At 55.0% G+C, this 19922-nt stretch overlaps 2 protein-coding genes across 5 annotated transcripts; both read left to right on the forward strand.

Annotated features, from left to right (window-relative positions):
* The first annotated feature begins 11 nt into the window (after positions 1 to 11).
* Positions 12 to 7478, forward strand: ARMC5 (armadillo repeat containing 5). Its single transcript, XM_015104180.3, has 6 exons — positions 12 to 511; positions 3221 to 3328; positions 3436 to 4222; positions 5089 to 5585; positions 6171 to 6303; positions 6406 to 7478. Exons 1-6 carry the CDS (start codon positions 34 to 36, stop codon positions 7220 to 7222), a joined length of 2820 nt encoding a protein of 939 aa, XP_014959666.2. The 5' UTR covers positions 12 to 33; the 3' UTR covers positions 7223 to 7478.
* A 2305-nt stretch (positions 7479 to 9783) lies between these two features.
* TGFB1I1 (transforming growth factor beta 1 induced transcript 1) lies at positions 9784 to 15889 on the forward strand. Of its 4 annotated transcripts, none has more exons than XM_027961885.2 (11): positions 9784 to 10189; positions 11152 to 11252; positions 11377 to 11429; positions 11524 to 11666; positions 11939 to 12026; positions 12143 to 12248; positions 12366 to 12560; positions 13982 to 14155; positions 14436 to 14517; positions 14830 to 14978; positions 15207 to 15889. In XM_027961885.2, the coding sequence occupies exons 1-11, from the start codon at positions 10072 to 10074 to the stop codon at positions 15471 to 15473; spliced, it is 1476 nt and encodes a 491-aa protein (XP_027817686.1). In that variant the 5' UTR covers positions 9784 to 10071; the 3' UTR covers positions 15474 to 15889. The 4 variants fall into 4 exon arrangements, with proteins under 4 accessions (XP_027817686.1, XP_027817688.1, XP_027817690.1 ...); XM_027961887.2 differs by having other exon boundaries at positions 9784 to 9819; positions 11091 to 11252; XM_027961889.2 differs by having other exon boundaries at positions 9784 to 9819.
* Positions 15890 to 19922: the final 4033 nt, after the last annotated feature.

Here is a 19922-nt window from a genome sequence, read left to right on the forward strand (position 1 = left end):
AGGAGAGGGGCGGAGCCTTAGGCCTGAGCCAAGATGGCGGCTGCGAAGTCAACCCCCACGGACTCGCTCTCGTTCTGCCTCGCGCAGCTCACGGCGGCGGCCGGGGAGGGTCTAGGTGGGGGAAAGGACACAGCTACCAGCGAGACACCCTTGGGCCGTGCGCTCTTAGCCCTCCGTACGCGCCACGTCAAGGCAGCCGGGGGAATAGAGCGCTTCCGGGCACGCGGCGGGCTCCGCCCCCTTCTCGCGCTGCTACGGCGAGCGGCTACAGCGGGTCCCGCCCCGTCCCAGGGTGGCGCAGGCTCCGCCCCCTCGTCGGTCGAGTCAGCGGCTTCTTCTGGCCCCGCCCCTTCACCGGGCTCCGCCCCCTCTTCTGCGTCACCAGCGACACCCTCGCCACCAGCGCGCCTGCGCAAGACGCTGGACTTGGCGCTCAGCATCCTAGCCAACTGCTGTACTGAAGGGGCGTGCCGAGCTGAAGTGCGCAGACTCGGAGGCATTCTCCCATTGGGTAAGTGCTCCGCCCTCACTTCCTAGAAGGTTTCCACCCATACTTCTGTCTGGACCTGGGCGGAGTCTCGAGTTCTTTGTGCTGCAACCTGAAGGATTGTGCTTTAGGACGGTGCAGCGCCCTCCGTTTTCTTGTTGTTGAGATACGTGACGTCACTTCGCTTTCTAGAAATTATATGCTAGCCCTCCTAGATCCGATAATTCAGCTAATTACCTGAGTATTGCTTAAGGATCACCTCTCTCGCATCTGGGCTCAGTTCAGTTCAGTTCAGTCGCTCAGTCGTGTCCGACTCTGCGACCCCATGAATCGCAGCACGCCAGGCCTCCCTGTCCATCACCAACTCCTGGAGTTCACTCAGACTCGCGTCCATCGAGTCCGTGATGCCATCCAGCCATCTCATCCTCTGTCGTCCCCTTCTGCCCCCAATCCCTCCCAGCATCAGAGTCTTTTCCAATGAGTCAACTCTTCCCATGAGGTGGCCAAAGTACTGGAGTTTCAGCTTTAGCATCATTCCTTCCAAAGAAATCCCAGGGCTGATCTCCTTTAGAATGGACTGGTTGGATCTCCTTGCGATCCAAGGGGCTCTCAAGAGTCTTCTCCAACACCATAGTTCAAAAGCATCAATTCTTCGGCGCTCAGCTTTCTTCACAGTCCAACTCTCACATCCATACATGACTACTGGAAAAACCATAGCCTTGACTAGACGCACCTTAGTCGGCAAAGTAATGTCTCTACTTTTGAATATGCTATCTAGGTTGGTCATAACTTTTCTTCCAAGGAGTAAGCGTCTTTTAATTTCATGGCTGCAGTCACCATCTGCAGTGATTTTGGAGCCCCCAAAAATAAAGTCTGACGCTGTTTCCCCATCTATTTCCCATGAAGTGATAATGGAGGCCAAGAGGTTATTTGGTGACTTTGAAATGATTCTTAGTCTTCATGTTCATAGCAGGCACTCAGTGCCTGCTGTGTCTAGCCTTGTGCAGAGCTCTGAAATCCCATTTGATGAGCTAGACTTCAGGTGTAGTGCTTCAGAAAGTGGGCTCTGCAGTCAGCTAGACCCATCAGAGACTAGGATTATAAAATGGAGTAATAATAACTACCTTAAAAAATTGGAATAGGGAGAAAATAAAATACAAAGATGGAGCACAGGTACTCAACTGGTACTCCCAGTTATTAAAAACTAGCACGTTAAGAACAAATCCTGGAAATCCCTGGTGGTCTAATGGTTAGGACTTGGTGCTTTCACTGCTGGGACCCAGGTTCCATACCTGGTCAGGGAACTGCAAGCCTCCAGGCACAGCCAAAAACTAGAACAAATCCTAAGCCAGTGTTATAACTACAAATGGAATGTAACCTTTAAAATTTGGGAATCACTATACTGAACTGAACTGAACTGATATTGTGCATCTGTAACTTATACAGTGTACATTTGTAACTTATACAATAGTGCTTCTCAGGTGGCTCACTGGTAAAGAATCTGCCTCCCAAATGCAGGAGATGTGTGTTCAATCCCTAGGCCCAGAAAATCCCCTGGAGGAGGAACTAGCCACCCACTCTAGTATCCTTGCCTGGAAAATCCCATGCACAGAGGAGCCTGTCAGGCTGCAGTCCCTGGGGTCACAAGGAGTCAGACACAACTGAGCAACAGAGCACACAACTTATATAATATTGTGCATTATCTTCATTTCAGTTTTTCAAATAAGAACAAACCCAGAAGATAGCAAGCTTTTCTGTTTACCGGCTAAATTGGCGCCTTCTAGTGGCAACATTGTGAACACAGCGTTCTTCTTCATTGCCTGCCAGCTATAAACTTAGGCCTATTTTTATGAAATCTTTATTTTTTTTGATAAAGTAAAACATTATTTTCAGTTTTCATAAAATGTATCTGGACCATAATGTATTTGACAAGGGGCCTGGCGCATTAAGTCCTCAATAAACACACATTTTGTTGTTAGTGTATAACCCCATCATTCATTCACTGTTCTGTACTTTAAATGTCTCCTGAATCCATGCCACTGCTTTGCCTTCTTCCATCACATGCCCAGAGACTGTGCTGGGCTGTGCTGGTATCTGGGTCAGCCCATCTTCTTGCTGTTGCGACAGCTTCTGGGTTGCTCCCTCTGCCTTACTGTTTCCCCCTGTAATCCATTCTCATGACTGCCAGTTTAGATCATGTCATGTCCATTCTTAGAACCCTGTATGGCTCCCAGTGCCCTCACATTCAAGTCCTCATCTCTTGACCTGACAAGGCGCTTCGTGAAGTCATAACATAAACACTAGATCTCATTTTTGGACCTTTGCAAAGGGTGCTACCAAACCCGAAATGTCCCTTAACACTCCCATCCACCATCCACCTAGCAAACACCTACCTATCGAACCTTCCAGATCCCGCAAGTGTTAGGCCTGTTCTGGAGGCCTTCCCTGACTCTCTGAGGCCACATTCTTTTTTAAAAAATTTACTTATTTTAATTGGAGGCTAATTACTTTACAGTATTGTAGTGGTTTTTGCCATACATTGACATGAATCAGCCATGGATGTACATGCGTCCCCCATCCTGAACTCCCCTCCCACCTCCCTCCCCATCCCATCCCTCAGGGTCATCCCAGTGCACCGGCCCTGAGCTTCCTGTCCTGAGGCCACATTCTTGAGGTGGTTAAGGAGAGAAACAAGAAGGAGTAGAACCCTCAAGAGGCCAAACTCTCTTGCAGTGACTATTCTTCAGTGTGTGAAGACAGACAGCATCCAGAACCGAACCGCCCGTGCTCTGGGGAACTTAGCCATGGAACCTGAGAGTTGCGGGGACATCCACTGTGCTGGTGAGCAGGCTTTGAGGGTGGAGCCAGCTGGGGCTTGGGGATGAAAGAAGGGATGGGGGGGCAGGGGTCTGTCCTCACTCACCCTCCATCTCCTCCCTCACCCCAAGGTGCTGTTCCCCTGCTCGTGGAGAGCCTGACGGCCTTCCAGGACTCCCAGTGCCGCCAGAGTGTGGTCCGTGCCCTCCGCAACCTGGCGGACTCACCCCAGCACCGCCTGGCCCTGGCCCAGCAGGGAGCGGTGCGCCCACTGGCTGAACTTCTGGCTGCAGCGCCAGATCCTGCACTGACCTTGGCCTTGGTCCGTGCCCTCCTGGAGCTGAGTCGGGGCTGCTCCCGGGCCTGTGCTGAGCAGCTCAGTCTGGGTGGGGGACTCGGCCCACTGGTCGGCCTGGCCTCCCATCCCAAAAGAGCCGTGCGTGAGGCTACCATCTTGATCCTCGCCAACTTGTGTGCCCAGGGCCTGGTGCGGCCTGCCCTGGGCAATGCTGGGGGCGTGGAGGTGCTGTTGGGTGAACTCCGGCGGCGCCGGGGCCTCAACGGGGCAAGCCCAGCCTCCCAGCAGCCCCTGGTGCGGGCTGTGTGTCTGCTGTGCCGGGAGGCTATCAACCGGGCCCGGCTGCGAGATGCTGGGGGATTGGAGCTGTTGATGGGCTTGCTGCGGGATCCCCGTGCCAGCGCCTGGCACCCTCGTGTGGTGGCTGCCCTTGTGGGCTTCTTGTATGATACAGGGGCCCTGGGCCGGCTTCAAGCTCTGGGATTGGTACCTCTCCTGGCTGGGCAGCTGTGTGGTGAGGCTGGTGATGAGGAAGAAGAGGGAAGAGAAGCTGCTTCCTGGGACTTCCCTGAGGAGAGGACCCCAGAGCGGGCAGAGGCCGGAAGCTTCCGAAGCCTCCAGTGAGTTCCCACCTGATGCTGTGGGGTGAGGCCTCTTCACTACCCTCACTCACCCTGCCCCCACCCATTCTGTCTTTGTAAGACTTTGATTCTGACTCCTAATACCTTGTTCTCACTGAACATGGCTGCCTTCCAGACCCCAAATACACCTCTTCTCTCTTGGAGCCACCTTTGTTTGACCTTGGCTCTCTGCAGATGGCACAGTGATAAACAACCCACCTGCCAGTGCAAGAGATGCAAGAGACCTGGGTTCAATCCCTGGGTCAGGAAGATCCCCTGGAGGAGGGCGTGGCCAACCACTCCAGTATTCTCACCTGGAGAATCCCATGGACAGAGGAGCCTGGCAGGCTGTGGCCCATAGTGTCGCAAAGAGACACGACTGAAGGGACTTAGCCTGCGTGCGTGCATGCCCGCGTGCTGGGCCTCTTTGGTTACTGTTCCTTGTGCTCAGGGCACTCCTCTGAGATGCCTTGATTAGATCTTATATTCATGGGGACTTGATTTAAAACATCAGCTCTTTCCTTACCACCTGGAAAGCTCAGCCCCCCACCCTGTGTTTCTATTCCCTTTTATTTTTTCTGCACGCATATCACTTCACACCACGCTGAATAGAAACTCTAGAAGGTCTTGATCTTTTTTTGCTTTTGCTTCTCTGTAGTACCTGAAACGCGCTTAGCATACACTAGCCAATAGGCAGTCAGGAATTGCTGGATGGGGGCTGGGTGGGTGGGTGTTGGGATTCCCTTTTTCCCCTGTCCCCCTCAGGCTGCCTTCTCTTCTGGCCTCAGTCACCTCTTGGAGTACCGCTCGTTTGACCTGCTCCCTCCCCTCGGCTCTAGGTTCCTTATCCTTTCTCCCCACTGCAGGTCCTGGCTGATCTCCGAGGGTTATGCTGCAGGCCCGGGAGACATCTCTCCCGACTGGTCCCCGGAGTGCTGTCCGCCGCCGCCAGAACCGGCAGATCTGACCAGCCCCACCTCGCTGCGGACGCCCCGCGCCCTGCGCCCGCCTGGCCGCAGCCCCACCGCCTCTGCCGCCGAGGAGCCCTGGGGCCGCGAGGGGCCGGCGCTGCTGTTGCTGTCGCGCTTCTCCCAGGCTCCCGACCCCAGCGGGGCGCTGGTGACCGGCCCGGCCCTGTGCGGCCTGCTGGCCTACGTGACGGGCGCGCCGGGCCCGCCGAGCCCCCGCGCGCTGCGCATCCTGGCACGGCTCACCTGCAACCCCGCCTGCCTGGAGGCCTTCGTGCGCAGCTACGGGGCGGCGCTACTGCGCGCCTGGCTGGTGCTCGGCGTCGCCCCCGACGACTGGCCGGCGCTGCGCACCCGGCCAGCCCGCCGCAGCCAGCACCAGCACCGGGAGCTGGGTGGGTCCTGCGCCCTTCTCACCCTTCCCCTCCCACTGCGCCTCACCTGCTCTCTCACCGCCATCCCTGGGAACAACAGCCACCAAGTGGCGGCCGGGAAGGATTCTCTTCTCCATTGCCCCCACACATAGTTCTTCAACCTCTGTGTATTGGGGCCCAGGGACCCCAGCACCAGGCTTGGCCCAAACAGTTTAGAATCTGCCTCTCCTTCCTCAGTCTCTTCTCATTTCCCCGTATTCCTAACTTCTGTCCTTGACTCCACTGGGCAGCTCAGGCACCACGTCTTCCCAGGCTCACATCCTCTGAAAGTCCCCTTCCAACCCTGCCAGGGACTGCCCAGTCCTCTGTGCCCTGTTTTGGCCCTTGAGGGCCCAGAGTCATTCCCTGACCATCCCACTTCCTGTTCTGGCCCTTAACCTTCCAGTTCCTAGTGTTGGGTTGCCATCCCTCCAGGGCCTGCGGTCATCACCCTCTGCCTTGCCCTGAGGCCACCCCCTCCTTCCTCTCAGGGACCCAGGGGCCTCTCTTGCCCACCCCTACCCCCACCCCAGCTGCCAACCTGACCTGCTCCGCCCGCCCGCGCAGGTGAAATGCTGCTGCAGAACCTGACAGTGCAGGCTGAGTCGCCCTTCGGAGTGGGGGCCCTCACCCACCTGCTGCTCTCTGGGAGCCCGGAGGACCGTGTGGCCTGCGCCCTGACCCTGCCCTTCATCTGTCGGTGAGGGAGACGTGGGTACCTCGCAGGGGCAGGGGGCGCAAGATTGCTGTTCTCCAGCGCTGCCCTTTTCCAGCTTCTAAAGATTCTCTTTTTCCCTCAAAGGAAGCCCTCTCTGTGGCGGCGGCTACTTCTGGACCAGGGCGGCCTCCGGCTCCTCCTCTCGGCGCTTACTCGACCCGCTCCGCACCCGCTCTTCCTCTTTTTTGCCGCAGATTCCCTTTCCTGCCTCCAAGGCCTGGTGTCTCCCACGGGGAGCCCAGCTGTCCTACCTGCAATCCCCTTGGACCTAGACCCACCGTCCCCTTGCCTCTATGAACCTTTGCTGGGCCCAGCCCCCATGCCAGCTCCCGACCTCCACTTCCTGCTGGACTCAGGCCTCCGGCTCCCTGCCCAGCGAGCCGCCTCAGCCACTGCCTCCCCCTTCTTCCGGGCCCTGCTGGCTGGCAGCTTTGCCGAAGCCCAGATGGACCTAGTGCCCCTCCGGGGCCTGTCGCCCAGCGCAGCCTGGCCCATCCTGCATCACCTGCATGGCTGCCGGGGCTGTGGGGCTGCCCTGGGGCCTGTCCCTCCGCCAGGCCAGCCCCTGCTGGGCTCCGAAGCCGAGGAGGCTCTTGAGGCCGCTGGCCGTTTCCTGCTGCCAGGGCTGGAGGAGGAGCTGGAAGAAGCTGTGGGCCGCATCCACCTGGGACCCCAGGGTGGCCCAGAGTCAGTGGGGGAGGTGTTCCGCCTGGGCCGGCCACGGCTGGCTGCCCACTGCGCACGCTGGACCCTGGGGCCGGGGCAGTGCCCCCGGAAGCGGGCCCTGGCTCTGGTGGGGCTTGTGGAAGCAGCCGGCGAGGAGGCTGGGCCCCTGACGGAGGCCTTACTGGCTGTGGTGATGGGGGTGGAATCGGGGGGCAAAGGTCCCAACCTAGACTGATGTACCCTGGGAGGAGACCCAGGGATGAGTTAGCTAGGAGGAGGTCTCTCTCAACGAGAGGAGGCTGAGCAGAAGGAGTCACTGTCGAGGGCCCATGAGAGGATGGACCTGGAGCCCGGGTATCTGAAGACTCAGGAGTGAGAAGCCAAGGCCAGGGTCTGGGCATGGGGCCCTTGAGGTGGAGAACAGCCCAGGGCCCCAGGCACTTGGCCTGGCCCAGCTTTATGGAGTTGAAATTAAAAGCTTTGGAGTCGGCTCCCCCTGTTGTGTGGTGTCTCTGCTTCCTTTCCTGTGGGAGTACCCGCACGTCTTAACCCATCCAGCAGGGTTGTGTCCAGGTGTCTGTGTCTCAGTGGGCTTCCCTGGCGGTGCAGCGGTAAAGAACCTGCTGCTCGTGCAGGAGACGCAGGTTCAGTCCTGGGGTCTGGAAGGTCCCCTGGAGAAGGAAATGAGAGCCCACTCCAGTATTCTTGCCTGGGAAATCCCATGGTCAGAGGACCCTGGTGGAGCTTGTAGAGAGTCAGACATGACTTAGCAATTAAACAACAACAATTGTGTCTCAGTACAGACTACCCCTGGCATGTAGGAGTTTAATAAGTAACAATGTGCAGGTTCCTGGAGCCCTGGGATATGCTGCAGTTGCCAGGCTGCTCCTGAGGATGTGGTTTTGGGCCCCAGGGGAAGCCTGCTTCCTGCTCAGGCTACTTCATTGCTCAGACAGCCACACAGCTGGACACAGACCTGGATCGGGGCTGAGGGGATGTGTGGGTGGGGATGGATGTCCAAGACCTTGGCACTATCGTTTCATCACCCATCACCTATCTTGGACCTTCTGTCTCTGGGTCCATTCTCATCTCTTGGACCAAGCGTCCTGCTGTTCTGAGGGAAGACCTATTGTGTTCTTCAAGTCCCTGAGGCCACTAGTCATACCCAGAGGGAGCTGGAACCCTAGGCTGGCATTGCTTTGTTTGCCCAGGCAGGGTCTCCATCAACCTGGCTCTCAGATCATTGACCACTTAGGTGGCGTTGACCCCTGACTTTGAGGACAGGGCCTGGACTGGGGCTGTCCACTAACTTCTGGGAAGCCAACGGGGCCCCTTGCTGCCTCTGAGAGTATCCAGGTCTTTGTTCTCATGATGTCCTTTACAATCACCCAGAGAGCTTTTTTTTTAATGGAATATATAAATATTTATTTAAGGACTTACTCATTTCTCTCTCCAGCTTTTCTTTCTTTCTTTCTTTTTGGCTGCCTGGCACGGCTCGTGGGAATCTCAGTTCCCTGACGAGAGGTCCAATCTGTGCCCCCTGCAGCGGAAGCTTGGAGTCCTAACCACTGGACCACCAGGGAATTTCCCAGAAAACTTTTTTAAAAGTGGTGATGCCCGGGCCCTTTCTAACTGAATTGGACTGAGGGGAGAGTGCCTTGGGCATCAGTATTTTTTTTAATTTATTTTTAATTAGTGGATAATTGCTTTACAATGCTGTGTTGGTTTCTGCCATACAACGCATATCAGCCATAAGGATACGTATGTCCTCTCCTTTCCAGCGGAGCCCCCTCCCCCCGTATCTATTTTTTTAAAAGCCCCCGAGTTGCCATTCCAGTGCTCAGTCGACCTGTGTCTGAGTTGAGACCCACAGTCTGTCTGCTCCACTGCTGTGTCTGTCCACACCTATCTCTAGTTTCTCATTTCCAACTTGATTTCTCAGTCCAGGGAAGCCTCTTGTTCCTTTGTGGCCGGAGTCTGTCTTGCTTTCTTCTCTATATTCATCAGTATCTTGGGAAAAGGCTCTTGGGGGACAGGTCTGGGTCATCTCAGTGCAGAGGACAGTTGGCTGAGGTCTGGCTGCCTGGAAGCATTTCTCCTGAGTCTGCGTGGGACTTGGGCCTCAAGTTCTGTTTACCTGTGTCTGTATGTCTGTTTCCAACTCTATGGCTTAGAGTCTGTGGATGGGTTCATCATCTCTGTCTCTCGGAGAGTTCTTTGTATCAAGTTTGTGTGCCTTTTGGGATCTCTGTTTATGTCATTGTCACAGTCTCTTAGGAAAGATCTCTGAACCTGGGACCTGACAGATCCTTAGAACATCACCACCGCCTCCAACTCCAAAATTCTGTCTAGAGCAATCTTCTGGGAATAGCAGGGGGTGGGAGAGGAGTTCTGTCTAGGACTCAAGGTACTAACTTTGGGGATGGGGGGAGGTGGGCTTGGGGGCCTCAGTCCGTGTCCAAGAGTCTCACTGAGCAGAGGATCCCGGGCTTTTTCTGGAAGAGCCACTTCTCTTACTCCGACTCTGGCCGCCTGGGGCTCCCTACAGCTGAGGCCAAGGCTGGGGTGTGGCCGTCTGCGCAGCAGGCAGGCAGGCTGGGCCTGGGTGGGCCGGGGCCCTCCCTCCCTTACAGGCCCCCACCCCGGGTTCTCCCGTTCTCACCCCCCCCGCCGTCCCCCCTCCAGCCTTATCCCAGCGGGTCCCGGCTTCCTTACATGGTCACGGCTGGGCCTCCTGCTCCCGGACGTCCCCCGCCCCCCGCCCCCACCGGACACGGCCCCCGCCCTGCTCGCCCCGCGCGTTCTGCCCGCGCCCCGTCATGGAGGACCTGGGTGAGTGGGGTCCGGGTCCCCTTGTCCCCAAGCCCCTCACCACTGCTTGAACCCGCTTCCCCATCCTGGGGCCCCCTAGCACTCCCGGCATCTCTCCATCCCTGCCTCCCGGTCTTCTCGCTTCTGGTCTCTGCCGGCGCCTCCTTTCCGACTCCACGTCCCCCTTCCTGCCGCTCCCTTCCTGCCTTTGCCAGACTGGTCGCTCCCTCCCTTCTTCCTTCACTTTGCTCCCCCGTCGCTGGCTGCATACGGATGGGCTGGGAGGTGCAGAGCCTGCAGGCGCCTGGGCTTGGGAGCTCTGGGAAGGGAGGAGTTAAAAGGACCTTGGGTCCAGGGACTGGGAAAGTAGTCGGGAAAGGAGACAATGACAGTAAGTTCTGGAGAAGAAAATGGGTTTGCCCTAGGGTTTGGGGAACGAAAGAGTTAAGGGCCCTTAAGTATGGTAGGGTCAGGTCCTGGGGCAGAAAGTAAATATAATAGATGAGTGCCGAGATGCCAGCGAGAGAGGTTAAGGGTTCCATCAAGGCGCTCAGAGATGCAGAGTAAAGGGGCAGGGACTTCTAAATTCTGAAAGGTAAAGAGTTCAAAGGTTCTGGATCTGGGGATGGAGACGGGGGGAGTTGGGTTGTGTGTGTTGGGGTCGAGGGGGGTTGCTGTCTGTCCCTCCGACTTGGGGCAGAGAGGAGGACTCACGCATCTCATCCTCCCTGTCTTTTGGAACTGGGGCGGGAAGGCTGTGCGCTCTGTGGGAGAGAAGGAGTTCCAGCACCCTGCGGTAGGGGGTGCTGCTCAGAATGAGTAACGGGCACTGGTACTGAAGAAAAAACCAATCAGAAAGCAGGTCCCAACAGACTCACCAATGAGGTGCATAGGGCGGAGCCCAGTGGCATCTGGAGAAGGGCCAGGGCTGGGAGGGGCCTGTTTAGGTGTAGGGGGTGTGTCAGAAAGAGCATCCAATCAGAAAGCAGGTGTCAGGCATACAGCCAATTGAGCAATTTGGGGTGGAGCCAAATTTGCCTCCAGTAAAGAGCCAATTTTGACTGCATTACCGAAGATTCAGAGAATTAAAGAGTCAGGTAGCTGAGCTTGTAAATGACTCTCAGGATAAGCCATGTGGGATGTTGTGACCGTAAATAGTCCGCGCTGCCCTTCCACATCTCTGCCATGGTCTGCCTTGAATTTCTTCTGATTCTTGACCTCTACTCTTAATACTGGCTTCTGTCCTCCTCAGACACTGCCCACTTAGAACACTTATTCTCTGATCTCTTAAGGCCCTGTCTCTGCCTTAACCTTGACCTCTCAACCTCTCACCTTGACGGCCTCTCCCTGCAGATGCCCTGCTCTCTGACCTGGAGACCACAACCTCACACATGCCAAGGTCAGGGGCTCTAAAAGAGCGGCCCCCAGAGCCCCTCACGTCTCCTCTGACACAGGTGAGCTCAGATGCTGGGGAGAGGGACAACCACTCGGGCCAGGTTTGGTGAAAGGAAAGGAAACCTGGGCCTGAGTAGGGCAGAGTACGGGCGTATCATCCCACACACATGTCCTTCTCTATAGATGGGGCCTGGGGAATCTTCAGGAGCCTCTGGGGACAAAGACCATCTGTACAGGTGAGAAGACTGGGTATGGGGGGATGGGGTGGCCAATTGAGACTCAGGCTTGTATTCCCCACCCCTGAACCCAAGCTCCCACCCTCTTTCCCAGCACGGTATGCAAGCCTCGGTCCCCGAAGCCTGCAGCCCCTGCCACCCCTCCATTCTCCTCTTCCTGCGGTGTCTTGGGCACGGGGCTCTGTGAGCTAGACAGGTTGCTTCAGGAACTTAACGCTACTCAGTTCAACATAACAGGTACCAGGGTTACTGGGACAGGCCTTGATGGAATAGGGGGCGGGGCAGGGCTGGGCAGAGACTAAGGGGGGTAGCCATTCCCTTCTCCAGGGGATATTCCTGACCCAAGGATTGAACCAGGGTCTCCTGCCTTGCAGATGGATTCTTTACTGTCCAAGTCACTAAGGAAGCCCATAGACTTCCCAGGGTAGCAGCTAAAGGGATGCGAGCCGTAACTGGGAAGGAGGCTAGCACATGGCCCCATGCCCAGTGCCCTTCTCTCCTCTCTGCAGATGAAATAATGTCTCAGTTCCCATCTAGCAAGGAGACAGCAGCGGAGCAGAAGGAGGACCAGTCTGAGGACAAGAAAAGGCCCAGCCCGTGAGTCTGGCATAGCTGGCAGGGTTGGGAAAGAGGTAGTCAGTTCTGGATGCTGGAGTTACTGGAGGAAGCATTACCCTGAGACTCTGAGCTGACACAAGTTGTGTTCTTCACAGCCCTCCCAGCCCCTCCCCTGTTCTCCCAAAGCCTTCAGCCACCTCAGCCACCCTGGAGCTAGATAGACTGATGGCCTCACTCTCTGACTTCCGTGTCCAGAACCATGTGAGTCACTCAGGGAGTGCGGGGTGGACCGCTGTGGATTTATGGCTCTCAACCCATCTGAGACCTTCTCACACATGCTGCCTTGCTGACTCAACTCTCCTGTCCTCACAACTGCAGCTGCCAGCCTCAGGGCCCACCCCACCACCAGTGCCAAGCTCCATGAGTGAGGACGCCCCCTCCCCACCAGGGCCTACCAGCAAAGGCAGCCTGGACACCATGCTGGGGCTGCTTCAGTCTGACCTCAGCCGCCGTGGCGTTCCCACCCAGGCCAAGGGCCTCTGTGGCTCCTGCAATAAACCCATTGCTGGGCAAGTAAGTGAAGTTCTGCAAGTAAGGGGGTAGAGACCCATGTGTGCCAAGTCACTTCAGTCATGTCCAACTCTTTGCGATCCTATGGACTGTAGCCCACTAGGCTCCTCTGTCCATGGGATTCTCCAAGCAAGTGTACTGGAGTGGGTTGCCATGCCCTCCTCCAGGGGATCTTCCCCACCCAGGAATCAAACCTGCATCTCTTATATCTTCTACTTTGGCAGACAAGTTTTTACCACTAGCGCCACCTGGGAAGCCCAGAGACCTATAGACTCATTTCACTGAGAGCCAGTGGGTATTATTGTTATTCATATTTTGCGGATGAGGAAATTGAAGCTGCGAGTCAGACAGCAAGTGAGTAGCAGAGTAAGGATTCCAACCCAGGTTTTATTTATTCTAGTCCTACTGTGTGCCAGACATTATGCTAGCTCCTTTACAAACCCCCATGTAACTTTTTAATTAATCAATTTATTTCATTTCTGGTTGCACTAGGTCTTCATTGCTGTGCGTGGGCTTTCTCTCCTTGCAGAGATTCAGGCTACTGTCTAGTTGTGGTGTGCAGGCTTCTTATTGAGGTGGCTTCTCTTGTTGCAGAGCTCAGGCTCTAGGCACAAGAACTGCAGTAGTTGCAGCCCATGGGCTCAGTAGTTGAGGCTCATAGGCTTTACAGCATGTGCTCAGTCGTTGTGGTGCTCAGGCTAAGTTGCTCTGAGGTATGTGGGATCTTCCTAGAGCAGGGATCAAACCTGTGTCCCCTACATTGGCAGGCAGATTCTTATCCACTGCACCACGGGGGAAGTCCCCCCTCTCATTTAATCTTCACAAAAGCCTCATTGGCTCCACCCACCATCTCTTCAGGACCCACAAAGACTGTTTCTCCTCCACCAGTCTGGTTTGGGAGCTCCAGTTCTTGGCTTATTGACTGAGCAGATGTTATGGGCAACTGTGCCCAGTGGTTGATCTAGATCCTCCTGCTAGATAAAGTGCCCTACCGCCATCCATTTTGGTGAGAATTTCCAATCTCAGCAGAGCAGGGTGACATTATGAATTTTCTAAGCACTTTCACCTTCATGGGCCCTTTCCTCCACTAAAAAATATATAAATTGCATTTTATGGCAGTTGGAGTGAAGATGAATACATTAATATTACATATTTAGTCATTTTCTTCTAGCAATTTTTTTTCTTCTAATTTTAAAAGAAATTACAACATTTTTGTGGCCTACAAAAAGTATGGTGGGCCCTAGGTACTGTGCTGGAAGCCGGCTTAAATCTCCATCGCTTTGGGATTGAGTTACTTGGACATTCGATACTTCATCCTGACTTCTCAGAGATAAGATGTGAAAAGTGCCACGTAAACCTTGGCTCACTGGACATCTGGCAGCCCCAGGGCCACTCTGATCCCCGCCTCAACCCCCAACTCGCAGGTGGTGACTGCGCTTGGCCGTGCTTGGCACCCTGAGCACTTCGTTTGCGGTGGCTGTTCCACCGCCCTGGGAGGCAGCAGCTTCTTCGAGAAGGATGGAGCTCCCTTCTGTCCTGAGTGCTACTTCGAGCGCTTCTCTCCGCGATGTGGCCTCTGCAATCAACCCATCCGACACGTGAGCCCCGCCTGGACCACAAGCCCCGCCTCTGTTTCACCCAAGGAGCCAGTGGGATGAGCCTCATCCACTTACGCGATTCCCATCCCCACCCCAGGCGCTTCCAGGGTTCTCTTCCGCAGCTCTTTCGACTCCGCGCTCTTTGATTCCCAAGTTCCTGCTTAGGTCTCCCGCAGCTTCAACTCATACTTCAAGCCACTCATTTAGGTTCAGGGTGGAAGAGGAAGGGGAGAGGAAATGGGGGGAGGGCACGCTGAGTGTTCCCTTTCATTCCCCGCAGAAGATGGTTACTGCCTTGGGCACCCACTGGCACCCGGAGCATTTCTGCTGCGTTAGTTGCGGGGAGCCCTTCGGAGATGAAGGTGAGAGCTTGACTCCCATCTTGAAAGCCGCGGGTCCGCTGGACATCCCGCTCCGCTCCCTTTGGGCCCGCCCACTGGACTTCCGAAATCCTCGCGGGCCTGATTTTTCTCCTGCTCTCTCCTGGACAAGGCCTATCCCATCTGCGGTTTCCCATCCCACTCGCTCCCGCTCTGCCCCCAACCCAGACCCTGTCCCTCTCCACGGACTGCGTCCTCTCACTGCGCCGCTTCCGGCCCCCCAGTCTCAGATCTTTGTGGGCTCCCGGGGCCACCTCGCACCCTTCTTCCTCCTTACTCTGTTCCCGCTCCTAGGTTTCCACGAGCGGGAGGGCCGCCCCTACTGCCGCCGGGACTTCCTACAGCTATTCGCGCCGCGCTGCCAAGGTTGCCAAGGCCCCATTCTGGACAACTACATCTCGGCGCTCAGTGCGCTCTGGCATCCGGACTGTTTCGTCTGCCGGGTACGCGACTTACGGGGGGCGGGACCTTGGAGGGAGGGGCCAGTGGGGGCGGGACTAGGAGTCGGGGCGGGGTTAATATTCGGAGCGGGGCCCGGGGGAGGCGGGGCTTCACGCTCGCTGGAGATGAGAGGGGCTGCGGGAGTCTCTGGGGGCTATTCAGTTCCAAAAGAGGATTTTTTGGTCTGGAGGTTGGCCCTGACCCATCCTTTCGTGGTTGCCTTTCCTCAGGAATGTTTCGCGCCCTTCTCGGGAGGCAGCTTTTTCGAGCACGAGGGCCGCCCGCTGTGCGAGAACCATTTCCACGCGCGGCGCGGGTCTCTGTGCGCCACGTGTGGCCTCCCGGTGACTGGCCGATGCGTGTCGGCCCTGGGCCGCCGCTTCCACCCGGACCACTTCACCTGCACCTTCTGCCTGCGCCCGCTCACCAAGGGCTCCTTCCAGGAGCGCGCGGGCAAGCCCTACTGCCAGCCCTGCTTCCTCAAGCTCTTCGGCTGACCGCCTGCCGGGCTCGCCCCTCCCGGAGAGCGCAGCCCCAAAGACCTCGCCCTTCGCCCCACCTCGAAAGACCTGGCTTTCCAGACCCCAAGGCCTTGCTGTTGGAGCTTCGGGCTCCACCAGCCCGGCTTCTTGAGGCCCCACCCCACTGGAGGGACTGGCCCCGAAGGTACTGTACGTACTCCGTGGGCGAGTCAGAAAACCCTTAAGGCCACGCGCCTCCCAAAGTGGGTCCGAACACTGACCGATCCCACGTGAGCCCTTCACTTTGTTCCCAGCCTTGAGGGAGCCCCCCGACTGGAGGAGGGCCCTTGCAATTCTCACGAATCCAAGGCCTGGCCAAGACGTCCCTCTGCCCCCGCCCCTCACTGTTCTGTGCACTTTTTTCTATCTACATAAACACACATTCCACGTCACATCGGTTCTGTGTCTCTGCGCGGGAGTGGCTCGCGTCGCGACGCCCCGCCCCTTGTACTGCTCTGGCCGCCGCATTGCGGCGGGAGCCGGACCTGCAGCCTCAGCCCTTCAGATGAGCCTGAGGCTGGAAAGGTCGGCCAAGTGCGCAGGATTGTATGGATGGCTGCCCGCCAGCCGGGATGGGAATTCAAGCGGAGCCCCATCAAACCTTCCTGTCCCACCCTTCGGTTCCCTGTACTCTTGAAATAAGCAGTTAATCTGTACCCACTCCCTTCACCCTTGGCACCTTGTCTGGTCTCCAGATTTCCCCCCTCCTTTAATAATTTAATTTTTTTTACTTTTTGGCCACACTGCGCGGCATGTGGGATCTTAGCTCCCCCACCAGGGATCGAACTTGCACCCCCTGCATTGGAAGTGCCGTTTTAACCACCTGGCCACCAAGGCAGTCCCACCCTCTTCCTTAAAAGACCCTCAGAGATGGGGCTCCATTCAAAAGTGCCAATTTATTCCCACCCTTTGGATCTGAGCATTAAATTTCAGCTTCTCTCATACTAGTATTGACTTAGAACATCTGCTTTAGGCAGAAGATGGCACTTAGTGTGGTCAGGGCACTGACTGAGGGAAACTGGGAGCTGTATGAACTAGAAAGAGGCTTCTAACTCAGCTTGGAAGTCAAGGAGGGCTTCCTGGAGGAGGTGACACACGAACCAAGCCCTGCAGAGAAGGGTGAGACCAGGGGTTCTTAGGTGTGGAGAGGTTCAGGCTGTATCTGAATCCCCAAACACCAGTGGTCTTTCTAAGCCCAGTATCTTAGACCCTACAGTTCCCTAGGAAGGAAGCCTAGATTCCTGCTCTAACTACAGGGACCTTTGAGGCTAGAAACAATGGATCCCCAAAGGCCCTTCCAGCTCAAAGAGGGGCTAACAGCCAAGGAGAACAGCTATGGTGTGGGCAAGAGCCAAAGGTGAGGTTCTCTGCCTTGGCTTTGGGCAAACCACCTTCCCCAGATTCTTTCCTTTCTGAAGCTCCCCTCCTGGATCTTCCTAAGCCTCCGGCTCTTCCTCTTTCACAAATCCTCCCTGGAGAGTGCTGTCCATCCCTTGGCTTGTAACTGCCTCCTAGTCTTGAGCCATTCATTTCCCAAGAGTTCGTTGACTACGTATTGTGCTAGGGTCCATGCTGGGTGCTGAGAAACATGTTCCTTGGACTCCTGGTCTCGTAGGAGAGACAGATTGTGGGGGGGGGGGGGAACAAAACCGCAATGACAAGTGTGATAAAGTACAGAAACTCCCCTGATGGCCTAGGTAAAGCTGGTTCTTTTTCCTAGTTTCCACCCATAGCACCTCCCTAGTCCCTCACTTATCACTAATGCAAACAGGTATTTGTTGCTTGTTCATTTATTTATTTTTTTTGCTGGCCTCTGTAGTTGCAGCAAGTAGGCTTAGGTTCTCCTAGGCATGTGGGCTCTTAGTTACCCGACCAGGGAATGGAATCCTTGCCCCCTGCCTTGGAAAGTGGATTCTCAAGCACTGAGCCACCAGGGAAGTCCCATGCTTGTTTATTTCTGAAATGAAGGCAAGCTCCTGGGAGCTTGTCTGTCAAATGACACATTTGTTCTGCTGTTATCTGTCCAGTATCCAAGTTGCTGTCTCATTTCAGTTCAGTTGCTCAGTTGTGTCTGACTCTTTGCGACCCCATGAATCGCAGCACACCAGGGTTCCCTGTCCATCACCAACTCCCAGAGTTCACTCAGACTCACGTCCATCGAGTCAGTGATGCCATCCAGCCATCTCATCCTCGGTCGTCCCCTTCTCCTCCTGCCCCCATTCCCTCCCAGCATCAGAGTCTTTTCCAATGAGTCAACTCTTGGCATGAGGTGGCCAAAGTACTGGAGTTTCAGCTTTAGCATCATTCCCTCCAAAGAAATCCCAGGACTGATCTCCTTCAGAATGGACTGGTTGGATCTCCTTGCAGTCCAAGGGACTCTCAAGAGTCTTCTCCAACACTACAGTTCAAAAGCATCAATTCTTCGGTGCTCAGCTTTCTTCACAGTCCAACTCTCACATCCATATATAACCACTGGAAAAACCATAACCTTGACTAGACGGACCTTTGTTGGAAAAATAATGTCTCTGCTTTTGAATATGCTATCTAGGTTGGTCATAACTTTTCTTCCAAGGAGTAAGCGTCTTTTAATTTCATGGCTGCAGTCACCATCTGCAGTGATTTTGGAGCCCCCAAAAATAAAGTCTGACACTGTTTCCACTGTTTCCCCATCTATTTCCCATGAAGTGATGGGACCAGATGCCATGATCTTCGTTTTCTGAATGTTGAGCTTTAAGCCAACTTTTTCACTCTCCTCTTTCACTTTCATCAAGAGGCTCTTTAGTTCCTCTTCACTTTCTGCCATAAGGGTGGTGTCATCTGCATATCTGAGGTTATTGATATTTCTCCCGGCAATCTTGATTCCAGCTTGTGCTTCTTCCAGCCCAGCATTTCTCATGATGTACTCTGCATATAAGTTAAATGAGCAGGGTGACAATATACAGCCTTGATGTACTCCTTTTCCTATTTGGAACCAGTCTGTTGTTCCATGTCCAGTTCTAACTGTTGCTTCCTGACCTGCATATACGTTTCTCAAGAGGCAGGTCAGGTGGTCTGTATTCTCATCTCTTTCAGAATTTTCCAGAGTTTATTGTGATCCACACAGTCAAAGGCTTTGGCATAGTCAATAGAGCAGAAATAGATGTTTTTTTGGCTAGCAGGTGGTAAGTACTTGAAAAATGTTTGCTAATGAAAGAAGGAATGAAGAAGGAAGGGAAGGAGGAAAGGTGAGAAGGAAAAAAATAGAGAACTAAGACAAGGTGGGGAAGGAGGTACAGGAACCACAGCATCAGAGAAGGCCTCTGTGAATATGTAATATCTACGTTGAGACTCTGAAGGCTGAGCAAAGAGCCTGAGGAGAGCACCCCAGGCAGAGGAAAGAGCAAGTGCAAAGGCCAGGAGGTAGTAATGAGCTTGGTGTATTGGAAGAAAGGAAAGAAGGCCAATGTGGTTGATTAGAGCGAGCAGGGGAGAGTCATAGGAGATGTGGTCAGAGAGGAACAAGGTGCCACGTCACGCAGCGCTCTGCAGGCTCTGATGAGCGCAGGTGTGTGCGTACTCAGTCACTTCAGTCTGTGACTCTCTGCGACCCCATGGACTGTAGCCTTCCAGGCTCCTCTGCCCATGGGATTCTCCTGGCAAGAATACTGGCATGGGTTGCCATGCCCTCCTCCAGGGGATCTTCCCTACCCAGGGACTGAACTCACGTCTCCAGCGGCTCCTGCATTGCCGGTGGAGTCTTTATCACTGAGCCACCAGGGAAGCCACAGAGATCTAATTTTAAGTGCCTACAACCCTAATGTGTCCTCTGATACTTGCCCCTAGATTTCTTCCTGACCCTTCACTTTTAAAAATTATTTTATTTGGCTGTGTCGGGGCTTGGTTGTGGCGCATGAGCTTCTCTCTAGTTGTGGTGCTCGGGCTTTGCTGTCCCGTGGCATGTGGGATCTTATGCCACCCGACCAGGTGGGATCTTGACCAGGAATGGAACCTAAGTCCTCTGCATTGCAAGGTGGATTCTTACCCACTGGACCACTTGGCCAGACACTTCAAATTCATCACCTGCTGAAGCAGATGCTGTGGGTGCCCTACCTGTATCCACCTGGCCCATCTGGGAAGTCATATGCAGACACTTCCCAGACCCTCAGTGTCCCCAGATGCTTCCTGAGTTTTTGTCTGGAGGAGGGCCTGGGTGGGTGGGTGGGATTCTGTAACCTCAGAACCTCCAGCCAGTTAGAGATAGGGAATGGTGAATAATTCTCCCAGCTCTGTGGTTCCTGGGGGTCAATTCTGAGATGAGTTCCCCATAGTGTCTCAGAGGGTCCCCACTGGGATTGTCAAAGTGGTAACTTCTTTAAAAAATATTTTATTTGTTAATTATTTATTTGGTTGCACTGGGTCTTAGTTGTGGCATGCAGGATCTAGTTC

Source organism: Ovis aries, chromosome 24 (assembly GCF_016772045.2).
Source record: "Ovis aries strain OAR_USU_Benz2616 breed Rambouillet chromosome 24, ARS-UI_Ramb_v3.0, whole genome shotgun sequence".
NCBI lineage: Eukaryota > Metazoa > Chordata > Mammalia > Artiodactyla > Bovidae > Ovis > Ovis aries.